At 35.0% G+C, this 12,530-nt stretch overlaps 1 protein-coding gene across 1 annotated transcript in view; it reads right to left on the bottom strand.

Annotated features, from left to right (window-relative positions):
- LOC129231180 (uncharacterized) overlaps positions 1 to 12,530 on the bottom strand; it is a 201,806-nt gene that overhangs the window by 11,975 nt on the left and 177,301 nt on the right. The window contains exons 3-4 of the mRNA XM_054865427.1: positions 7,359 to 7,564; positions 5,281 to 5,491 (exon numbers count right to left, since the gene is read on the bottom strand). Of these exons, the coding sequence (XP_054721402.1) occupies positions 5,281 to 5,491; positions 7,359 to 7,564 (417 nt within the window). The remainder of the gene's footprint in view (positions 1 to 5,280; positions 5,492 to 7,358; positions 7,565 to 12,530) is intronic.

Raw genomic sequence — 12,530 nt, 5'->3', positions numbered from 1 at the left:
CTTTTTGTTTTATGGAGTTACTCGATTTGGCAAGTGAGTATCCATATATTAATTATTCTGTGTTAAATAAATGTGCACTCAGCTGAGAAATATCGTGACGTAATTAGAGTTTAATTTACTACCGATGATAAAAATAGCAATTGCAGTAGTTACTTACATTATATTGAAATATACATGAAATACTTTTTCTTTGCATTAGGTATGTCAAAGTCCAAAAATTTCCCCAAAAGGGTCCAAACTGCCCTATGCCTGGGATAATGTCTGTACACTAACTAACGATAATTACTTAAATGGCAACTGCATTAGTCTAAAAATAGAGGAATGAGGGGTATAGTGAAACAGCGGGACAAAGGGAAATGATAAAATATTTTTTGCAGCGCACCATATCTAGCAAAGCAAATATTTTAGCTATGTACAGAAGCTAATTGTTGATTCCAGTCAAAAAAATAAATAAATAAATAAATAAATTGTTCTAAAGATCAAGGTTTATAATTAATCATGTAACTTTCAAGATTTGATACCATAATCTAAAATTTCATGATTTATCAAAAATAATTGCAGTTATAAAATGACAAAGTTTATGTAAAGAACATTTTTGAACCAGTATATGTGTTTTTTAATTTTCACAAAAAAAGAACTTTCTTAAAGTTTTTGGAAAGATCAAAGTTAGACTTTGTTCATTTTTTCAAAAAAACATAGGGGAAGCTGCTGTACCCACGGACGGTTGTACCTACGGACATTGCCCGGAAAATTCTGGGTATAGTCGAGAAATATCGGATGGGGGATTCAACCATTGAGAAGAGATAAAATGGAGGGAGTGAAGACTTTCAATCATGAAACCATGACCCCAAGTCACGTGATAGATTTTAAAGCAAAGCATTGTGGGAAAAATCAGATTTATTTCGCTTGTTTCACGCAAAACGTGCCAAATATTCGCTGTTGTTCAGTCACGTGACTTGGGATCTTTGAGTCAGCTTTTGCTAAGCCAATGATAGGACTTGCTCCCTCCATTTTAATTCCTGCTCCAAGGGTTCAACGCGCGTGTCTCAGCCCTCTCCAGTATCTCAGAGGTTTCAACGCCATCAAACGAACATGTAAAATTCTATCACAATTTTTCAGTTTTAGTTGGATCTAAGTAAAAAAAAAACATGCCCAATTTCTAATGTGATAACCGAGACTTTGATAGATTTTGTAATAGTTGGATGAGTTTGATATTTTTTAAGGAATTGTCCCTGGTGACTCTATATACAGTGCTGGCCAAATTATTAGACTAAAGAGGTTTTTTTTTTTTTTGTACACTATTTGTACTAAAATACTATTTATTTTACTGTTAAAGTACAGTCCATACTGCACACTGATTATTACATTATTTTAGCATAATTTAATGTTTGCAGGTGGCAGCACTGTCTGCTTTGTTTATGTTCTTTGTTTATCTACCTACCAGGAACATAACCTCAATCAGCTGAAATAGTTCACTAGTTCTTTTTACCAGTGTGTTCTGTTATATTTCAAGTCAGTTTTAGGTAATTAGTGAGTATGTGTATGTGAGTATATATATAATAGTGAGTATAAACAATTTTTTACCTCCTTTTTCAAAAAGTTAAGAAACCTTGTGTAAGTAAACCTTGTGAAAAGTATGCCAAAAAGACTTAAAATGCTCATCAAGAACAAGGGAATGCATACTAAATATTAGATAATTATTTCACTGTTCGTTAATGTATCTATAGTTATGTAATCAATAAAGAATTTGCTTTTAAAACAGTCTTAGTCTAATAATTTGGCCAGCACTGTATTACACAGCACTATCATACACATTTCGTCTGTAAAATGAGACATAATTTTTAAGTAATGCATCTCTAACCTCAAAAAATATCGATATTCCAATTTTCAAAATGTTCCAAATTAGATTTACTAATAAATTGATACTAACGGTAACATTCAGTTATATTAATGTTAAAACGTTTCTTAATCGGATTAAATTACCTGTTGATCCACTGGCTCATAAGCAGCATTGCTGTCCATATTAGAGAATCGAAATTCACTGAACATGTCAGCGGTAGGATCATCAGAATTTTCGAGAGAATACTTTTTCCCCTCGTGGTAATTACAAAAATTTTCTTCTGGTTCAACAAAAATTTCAGTAGAAAGTCTTGAAAGCTGTTAAAAACAAGAACAATGAGAAGTAAAATAAAGTGGATGTTTTGTGGTCACTAAGGCACAAAATATATCACCTATTTTTTCATTGCCCCAAATATATGCAACTACCAAAATTTTAAGAAGCTCTTAAATATTTTTTCTATTCATTTAAAAATATTTTAACATTACAAACTGCATGGAATTCATCATTTGGAAACTACTACTTTTACAATGGAGGCTGGAATGTATTTTTTCTTTGGGTTTTCAGTCAATCTTCTCATATCACATAGTGGCTAAATGAATGTAATAAGGGCATTCATTTGAAAAAAAGGAAAATGATATTTATTAAAATACCCCATTTCGTCACTCTTTTCTTTTTTGAGAAATCACGATTGCTTATTGTTCTCACTTGACTGATTTTGGCGTTCCTTTGATTTTTCCCACCGCCACCCTCCGCACCATCACCGTCGACGGGCACCTCACGATGCTGCTGCACCTCTAGCGAAAGTCGTCTCCAGGTTGCATCCATGTCCTACACACACGCGCATACATACACAACTACACACACACATACACACACATACACCTACACACACATACATAAACACATACACACAAACAAACACATACACACACGCATACATACAGACACCCACACATACACACAAAAACATACACACAACTACCCACACATTCATGCCTGCACACAGACTCAAACACATATGCCCACATACACATACCCCCCCCCCCCCCCCACACAGACACAAACACACATGCCTACACACACATACACATAACCCGTACACACAAACACATACCCCCACACAAAAACACACACGCCTACATACACACACTCGTGATTGCGAGAAACATAATTTGAATTCAAGATGTCAAAATTCAAATTAATTAATTTATTTATTTATTTATTTATTTATTTATTTATTTTTCAGAAACACCGCAAACGCGGGTTACTTAGGCCCTAGAGTGGGGGGTCCTTCTTTGGCCCCAACTGAGAAAAAGCTACAACATTCTCAGATAACCTTCAGGAAGCAGGTTTTAGATTAATTTAATCAAGTTGGACTAGGGAGCAGCATCACGCATACAGTGATGCATACCAAGCAGTTAAGATAGCTCCCCATAAGGAGCATTTTCTACTTTTCATTTCCGTTGTGGTTCTCATTTAAAATTTTCACAATAACAACAGTTCTAATAATCTCAAATTTACGACCTACTCTGGCCCAGTATAAAAACTTGGAAAAATTCGTCAAAGGGATTTGGAAAATAACAGAGAAGCTGAAAGTAAAACTCTGAACAGGAAACAAGAAAAAACTGGGAACTCTCATCAACACATAAAAAGAGTAATAACAGCCTCAATTTACGGCCACAGTAATATGGTTTTTACAACGGAATATGAAGAATAATTGGAAGTTGCTGGTAGTAACGAAGAAGTTGACTGAATTGGATCTATTTCTTATAAATTTCGGGAAATTTGTTGAAGAGTTAAAGGAATTTTGTTGATGTAGAACGGAATCGGCTTAGGTTTCTAGGGGTAGCTGTTGACGTGAGAGAAGAAGGAGCTGAGCAGGGCATGGAACGTAACAGCAGTATTTTGGAGTACAGCAAACTCTCGATTATCCACGGGGTTGATTACCCCGTGGATAATCGAAACCCCGACCTATCACACTTTCAGAAAAATATTTCTTTCAGTGATTATTAACTGAATGTAGATAAATGCACACATTTTAACTTTCTAAGTGCAAAACCTATTTTTGGACAGTCCAATTTTTTTCTTAAACCTCCCTTCCAATGACATCAAACCTTCCAAGGTCACCTAAATCTGATTGTTGAAACCTAATTTTTAGATCTGCACTACTTACTGCTTTAGACCTACACAACTTACTGATTTTTAGATCCACTCCCACTTACTGAATTTTAGATCTACTTTACTTATGTGCTTAAACGAGTGATCGGACCTGGCTTGAAAAAATTCTTCTTTCCTCCCCTGTGAATTTTTGCGTAAATTTGTTTCATCTGTTGCAGGTAATCTAGTTTGACGATTTGCTCGCGTATATGTGTATCGCTTTTGTAATAATGAGGGATCCTTTTTTAGCTTTTACATGCACTGTTGTTTAGTGCAATAGTTTTAACGTGAGCGGTATTGATATTTTTACGTTTTTGCATGCTTAACACCTAGTTTTCGTTTTTTTACCTAGTTTTCGAATTATCTGCGAATTCATTTATCCGCGGTTATCGTGCCACCTTATTCCGCAGATACTCGGGAGAAAAATCAGAAATTGTTATTTTTGAAGAAATGAGACAAAACAATTCTCAAGACAATATGCGAGCGCAAGTCTAAAGAAAAAACAAAGAATTATACAAAACGACTCGGATATGTGTATGTATAAACTATACGTATTTGGAAAACACGCCGGTTAGATTAAAAAAAAATGAATATATTTTAGGCCGATAGTTGACAGCCCTATGCAAATAACGCAAGCGTACCTTCTCCTCGTACCAGTAACTTTCCCCCTGATGAATTTTCAGCTGCATTTGATTTTTCGAGTTGAAAGTTACCTACCGAGTTTATTTTGAAGCGAGAATATTTTTAAACAAAATACTCTGATATTCTTAAAACAAAATACTTCTCATTAGAATAAGAGAGGTCTGTAGAAAAGAAAGAAAACAGAATGATTTCAAAAGGGTGAAACTAAACTAACATGTTATTTTTATCATTAAAACAAATCTTAGAAACTAACTACACTTAATGTTTTGCTTTTTAAAGTGTCCTAGAGGGGTACGGTCGTCAACACAAAATCAAACTAAAAAATCTGATCAACATCGCGTTTTGTGGTTTTAGGTGAGGTTCTCAAATTGTCTTGAGAATTGTTTTGTCACATTTCTTCAAAAATAACAATTTCTGAACATTTATTTTTTAATGCAGACTGTAGTTGAACAAACAGACGTGTTTCTAGGTCCAAGGCTTTATTCAATTTCCAAATGTATTTGAAAATGAATGCAACGCAAACAAATTTGAGAGAAATGTGTGTATTATTTGAATATTTACACAACTACGGAATAAAATATCAACACAAATAACTTCCCTGATAAAGAGAAAGAGTAATAGACGACATATATTTTACGTACCTGATGCATTTTGTTCTGAAAGCCCAGAGTCGTTATATCATTGTTATCATTATCAAAAGAGTTGAAAAAAAAATTAGAGCCAATGTGTTGCGATTTCTCCAAATCATTGATGCCGTCCGAGTCGTTTAGATTCGTTTGAGCTCGAGTCATTTTTTTGTCAGACATACATCTTGCATCAGTCCACATGCCATTCTGTGAAGCCATCATATTGCTGAAATAATTCAAGACACAAGTTTAGAATAAAACGTCTCCGATAGAATTATGAAAGACTCTTAATTTCCGAGTTAAAAAAAAATCAACATTTTGAATGAACAGATATGAAATGAGATAAAACTTCGTAAAAAACATTTGCATTCCTGTCGACTTCGCAAAATCCCAAACTTATGTTTTTTCGCTCTAACTCACCACAAAGTTGAAACAATTTTGCTAAAGTTTTCACCGATAGCGCTTTTTGATACTTGCCTAGCGCAGTACTATATTTATCTATTACTAGCAGCACCCGCACGGCGATGCCCGTGCTAAGAAATAAAAGGAAGTCCGTTGAATAACCCGCCCCTCCCCCGATGCGAAATGAACATTTTTCTTCAACTAAAATGAGTACACAACTTTTCAAAAAACCTATTAAAGTCCCTTTGGAATTTCAAGCTTTTCGCCGAAACACATAAAAAGATTAACTGTAGCTTTAAAACTCAAAATAATCCTTCAACTGTATCATCGCTTAACGCGCGAAGCAACCACGCTACCATAACCCTTCCTTTTAGCAAGTGAAGCGGCTTTTTTTCTGCAATTCAAAATGTTCCACCAAATAAACAATACTATAGTAAAAACGTTATAAAGAACAATCACAATTGAACAATACGACAAATCAAGTTATTTACTTACTAGATAAGTAACTATTTTCAACTATAAGAACAAAACCAACGTTGAAGAAATAAGGAAAACAAAACCCGGTAGAAAAATCCTGCAAAATCAAATAATGTATTTGAATATCGGAAAAAAAAACTGCATTCAAAAATCAGTTCGCTGACCACAACAGTCCCACAATAGCGTAGCCGACCACGCGTCTTAGCCGTGCGGCATGGTTCCTCGCAGCTATCGACACTGTCGGCCAGCGCCCTCTCGATGAATTAACTTACCCCACCATCTATTAGGAATTCATAGAACTAAATAATCAATGAAACATTTAATTTGCAATTACAAATATTTCGGTCAATCTGATTTTTTTTAAAAAAATAGCCTATAGCCTTCCTCAATAAATGTACTATTCAAAACAAAAAATTTTTTCCAATTCAAACCAGTAGTTCCTGAGCTTAGCACGTTGAAACAAACAAACTCTTCAGCTTTATATTATTTGGATAGATTAGTACAGATATTAAAATCTGACTGTATCCATGTATGTATGTATGTCGTCCGAGTTTAATTGGAGCGCCTAATCACTGACGCTACAACCAGGCATCAAAAGAGTAAATTTTATGAAGATCATGTTTAGGCACGTTACGTTTTTCTACCACTTTATTAGCGGAGATATTAATAATTAAGAACGTCTTTTTTCTCGCGCCTTTCTTCGTGGTTGTCAATTAAAATTACTTCGCTAACTCAAACTTTTCAGGCGGCAAGTACCGGGTGAAGTCAACGAAGAACACCGCCGAAGGTGGTGTACTTTGATACTTCGGGGAAACGAAGCTGTACACACACAAACGGAGTTGTACTTCACTGCTGGTGGGTAGAGCGAGCTGTCGTTGCCAGTGAGGCAGAAGTTGACGCAACGGGCGGCAAGAAGGGGGCGAAGGCGGGTTGCACGAGCCACTTTAGGGGACTAATCTAGCCACAATGGAGGCTACTTTATTTTTAATTTCAATCAATGAAAACTTCTGAAGGATTCTTAACATGACTCTCGTATTACCAGTTTTGCTCATTCAACCACTTAAGTCTTGCTGTCACCACACAAAATTCATTTTATGCAACTGGCATTCTATATTTGAAAGAAACGATAGATTTTGCTACTCCTTGTTCACATCTTGAGGAAAAACAGTTCATCTAAAGATAACTTGTTTTAGACAATGAAAGTAAAAACTCACCTTTCTGAAGAAGTGAAAGCAGCTTCACTTAAAGTTAGTCCCAAAAGTTCTGCTTGTTCTTGAAGCAAAGCATTATTCAGCTGATCATCATCAACAATTTTTGATACCAGATCATCGAGACCACAACAATCGTTTCCGTTGTAGGAGTCGGACATGGCAAATGATCGCATTGTGATGTTGGATGAATTCTTGCCATTCTCAATGCTCTATTAAGACACGTTTTAGTATAAATGACAATCTCTGAGTAAAAAAGTTTTGAAACAACAGAAACAGATATTTTTTAGCAACAGCCTTCTTTATACAACAAGCATAGTACATGTCAATTCAGGCAAAAACAAAAAAAAGAAAGAAAAATCTTAACTGCATAGCCTCGGAATTTTTTAAATTTATGTTAAAATACAGAGAAAAGTTAGCGACATTCATACCTCTCCCCCTCCCCCCCCCAAAAAAAAATCCCAGCCCGAGATACAGCCCCCAGAAGACGGACAAGTGCCATTTTGCATTTACGATCTTCGACAAAAATTTCAAACTTATGTTTTTGGAACGATGCACGATAATTTGCTGTGGTTTTCCGATTTGAAAGATTTTCATTTTCTCTTTAAAGATTATATGCAATGTTTGGAAATATGTTTTTAGTTTTTCTTGTTCCAGGGTTTTGAAAAAAAAAACTATTGTTCAATAGGGTCTGGTGGGGGAAAGTAGTCAATGGGGTAAAGTGGTCATAAATCAAATAAAGAGCTATAGATTAGAAAAAAATGAAAGAATAAGGGTAATTTTTTTATTTTAGATTTTAACAATTAAGAACTATATTCTGAATTCAAAATTTTGAAACTCACAGTATTTTATTTAGTGAAAACATTCGTTTTGGGTGCATATGAAATATTTAAAAATCTGAACACCTCATTTAACTTCGTTGTAAAATTTCGTTTATTAAATCTTTTTAGCAGATTAGTTGTGCAGGCAACTTCCCGGATGTCTCCAGAACACATCTGCATAAACAGCTTAGCTGGATTTATTTCATGTAATATTTTAGAACAACTTAAGTAAGATGGGGTAAAGTGGTCATAGGTTAAGCTTAACATAGTATATCCATCTAAAATCACTTAACGCAGATATAAGTAAAATATTAAGTTTACTAATTACATTTCCCGTTTTTAAGATTAAACTCAATGAAGCACAACTGAATTTAAATTTGATATAGCATATAGATGGAATTAAAGCAAGTATGTAATCCTATAATATTTGGAGGAAAAAAAAACCATAGATTTTTTTCTGCAACCACAGCTTTCAATATATTCTAGTAGAATAATTTATACCACCCCCATTTCCTTCTCCAAAAAAATCATCTGTTAAATATCAGTAAAACGTAGAAACTTAGAAGTATTTCGCATACATTGAATTAATAGATAAAGTTTGTGATCATACTTTTCCCTTATATTTTTTAATTAAGTAATATTTCTTTTGGAATTCTATTTGAGTGTAATATTTTCTCATTCGTAATTTAGGTAGTTTAGACATTTTTCAGATGCTATCTTTAATATATTCCTGAATAAATAAAACATTGCAAATTGTCGCACCTTTCCTGATGAAATAGATGAAATCCATGAGTAAAATATGATTAAAGTTCTTGGTAAACCAATTTTTGGCTATAGTTCACCATCAAAAATTTATTTAAATAAAGTTAATTTCTTCAAAAGAACTAGATGTGCTAAGAATTAAAAAATTACTGTTATTTATGATGGTTCTAGATCAATTTGTTAAGCTAAGACCACTTTACACAACCCCAAGTCATTAACACATGAAAATGCCATTTAGCTATTTAAATTAATTTTTTCTTCCGAAAATTCAGTGCAGCATGTTCTTTATCATGTAATGTAAAATAATGACAAAAAAATTTAAAGCTTAAAAACAACTTCTTGCATTTATTATTTACCTAAGTTGAAAAACCTGTATTTAGTGACTACTTTACCCCACCAGACCCTAGATTTTTCAACTTTTTTCAAAAACGCCAATTTCAAAATTTTTGAATTTTTTTTTTTTGTTGATCAGTATTATTGAGTACCAGCATTTCCAGAAAAGAGATCTTCCACTTTTATTTTAATAGGTTTTAGAGGCATTTGAAAAAAAAAATAGGGTTTTTCAAGAACTGTTTATTTAAAGGTTGCCTTGAAAATTCAAAATTTTTTTTTTAGTAGTGACTAGAAAGAACATTTAATTTTGTTATATTGCCCCATTTTCACTTTCAGGTGCCGTTTCATCCAGAAATTTATTTTTTATGAACACAAGAACGCAGTCATTAGCCGATTTACCGACCGAAAAATTTCTCTTTCAGCATATTTTAAGCGTAGTACCTTCTTGTTTTCACAAAAATAAAAATCCCGGATAAAGTGGGAACTAAAAATGAAATTGTGGCTACATTACTAAACTAAAAGTATCTTATAGTCACTTGCTGCTTAATAAAATTTTGAATTTTCGGGTCTATCTTTACATATCGATTTCTTGAAAAATCCTCATTTTTCCCAAATGACTAACCTCTAACACTTGTTAAACTCAAAAGTGGAAGATGTCCTTTTTCAGGGAATGTAGTACTTAATGGTATTAATGAAAAATTAAAAAACAAAACTTTTTAAAATTGGTGTTTTTGATTTTTTTTTTTTTTTTTTTTTTTTTCAAAACGCTGTAGCAAGGGAAAAAAAAGCACATATTCCTAAATGGAGCAATCGTCGAAAAGAAACAATCATTTTCTTTAAAAGAAAATAAAAACATAACCCAATATCGTGCTCCGTTCCAGAGATAAAGCAGTTTGAAAATTTTGTCGAAATCGAAAGCAAGAAATGGTACCTAGCTTGCTATCTTCGGCGGATTCTATTTCGGAGCAAAAAATTTTTGAGGGAACATGTACGTATGTAACTTTTTTTTCAAATTTTAACATTTGTTAGATTCAAAAACTTCAGAGACAAAGAAGGAAACACCTGCCTGAATTGACATGGTGAATACCAACAATAAAGGAAAATTATACCAAATCATTAAGGTAGGAGTTATTCTTACATCCATGTACCAAATGAGGAACGAGTAAATCTGAACGTGGTTTCGAAAAAATGGATAATTAATCATTCTAAATTTCTTCTGTGAAGGACTTCGGTAGATTTTTAAACCAACATTTGCATTTTTTTAAACATTTTTCATGTTATTCATAAACAAAATTTAGAAAAAATTGATTTTTTGAAGAAAATTATAAATTTTTTAAGCCTTGTGCGGGACACCTAAATATTTTTTTGATTTGGATAAAAATTTTTATGTAAGATGTGGGTCGGTAGAGGTAACTTTTTATCAACTAGACAAGTTGAATTTCGAAAAAAGGTTTTTCTCGATACACCCTACTACGCAAATGATTGCAAAAAATGTGTAAAACAAGGAGAAAATATAAAAAAATTTTACCGACCAACTTACAAATTCGCCCTTCGATGCGCAACGTCAAATCTTCCACACTAAAAGCCTAAAGCTTTGGTTTCCTAGAAGCGAATCGTCGACCTTCGGCGTCGCTTATCGCCGAGAGGGAAAGTTGATTCTTCTGCGCATGCGCGCCCGAGCGAAATCGACGTCGTGAGTGGCCACGCCTGAATCACTTGACTTTGATTTCAGCGTCACGCCGAGTAGCGACGCCAAAGCTCGGTGATTTCGCTTCTAGGAAACCAGGGCTTTAGTTTCCTAGGAGTGAACACGCCTAGCGTCGGCGTCGCTCCTCGCCGAGGCGAAAACTTGATTCTTCTGCGCATGCGCGCCCGAGCTAAATCGACGTCGGGAATGGCCACGCCGGAATCCACTTGACTTTGATTTCAGCGTTACGTCGATGAGCGACGTCGAATGCAACATTCAAACAGCGGCCGCACATCACGTTCGCCACGTAAAGCGGACAGAGTAACGTTTTCCGAAAAGGGAGAAGCATTCATACTTTGCGGAACGCGAAAAAGTCACATGTCAGTCTCTCATCCAATAGAGAGAGCGGGCTCATCTCGTAGAGACCAATGCAATGCGACGCCCAACTCTACGGACCGTCAGAAATCTGGCTTCTCGTCCCGTCGACAGGTCCCGTACAATACGGCTTGCTGTCATGGCAACGCCGGTCGAAAACTGGTTTTAGGGAGAAAAGCGTACGTCGGTGACGGATGTGCGGACGTAGTGTGAATGTTGCAGAAGATCGGCGATTCGCTTCTAGGAAACCAAAGCTTAAGACTACCTGTTTGTCAAAGTTCCTGACTGTAAATGCTTTGCATCGGCTACACTGGTATCCAGACACAAGCGTATATAGAGCATTTTCTATAAAGTAGGTATGCAATGCCTAAACTTAGATCTTTTGCTATAAACTTATACTTTTGTTCTCACTCATTAACTTTTAAGGACTGCAGGACTTTTATTGATGGTAGTTTCAAACTGCGGGGATTTTTAATGCTCTCTGCACTGACGTTTTTTTTTTTTTTTTCGAAATTCCATTTTTGTGGCTTTTGGCAAGTAATTCCTATTATCTAAGATTTGCTGCTGCTCCGAAATAAAATATAGTGAGTTTTTGTTTTTCCTCAATTTTTAATAAAGCACTGAAAAAAATATTTTCAACTTTTAAACATTATGTATAACTTTATTTTTTTGCTCTAGATTTTAGGTCCGAGGGTCAATTACTAGCATGCGCCCCTGCACCGCGGGGTCTGCGAGTATGCAGATCCGGGTCTGCTACGAATGCTCCCTGAAAGTCAGGAAATTAAATATCTTTCAGATAACGCGTGCAAGTCATTTTGACAGCCTCTAGGACTTTGTGGATACGTTCAATGATTGCCAGTTTGCTCTGAGAAAGAGAAAAATATCTGTTGAGGCAAGGTCGAAGGTGTAAAGAGGCTGAGGAATCGTTGTGATGCCATTTCTCGTCAGGTATTATGTTATCACGAAGCAGGTGTGGTACGGGGCATTGTCATTATGAAGCTTCCCATCAAAGGCAATTTCTAATCGCACTTGTTTGATCCGCCTGTTCAGTATTTTGCACAAAATTTGTTTCCTTAACTCTGTTCAATGCACCGCTGCATTTTGAGCTGGTAAAAGTGCTCTCTCATTTGTTGACTTTCAGCGACCGTGCGAGGCATGAAAAATCGCCTGCAGAAGTGTGTTGATAATCAAGGAGCATAC

Source organism: Uloborus diversus, chromosome 10, assembly GCF_026930045.1.
Source record: "Uloborus diversus isolate 005 chromosome 10, Udiv.v.3.1, whole genome shotgun sequence".
Classification (NCBI taxonomy): Eukaryota; Metazoa; Arthropoda; class Arachnida; order Araneae; family Uloboridae; genus Uloborus; species Uloborus diversus.
The sequence above is the reverse complement of the archived record's forward strand: the minus strand, read 5'-3'. Positions and strand labels throughout refer to the sequence as shown.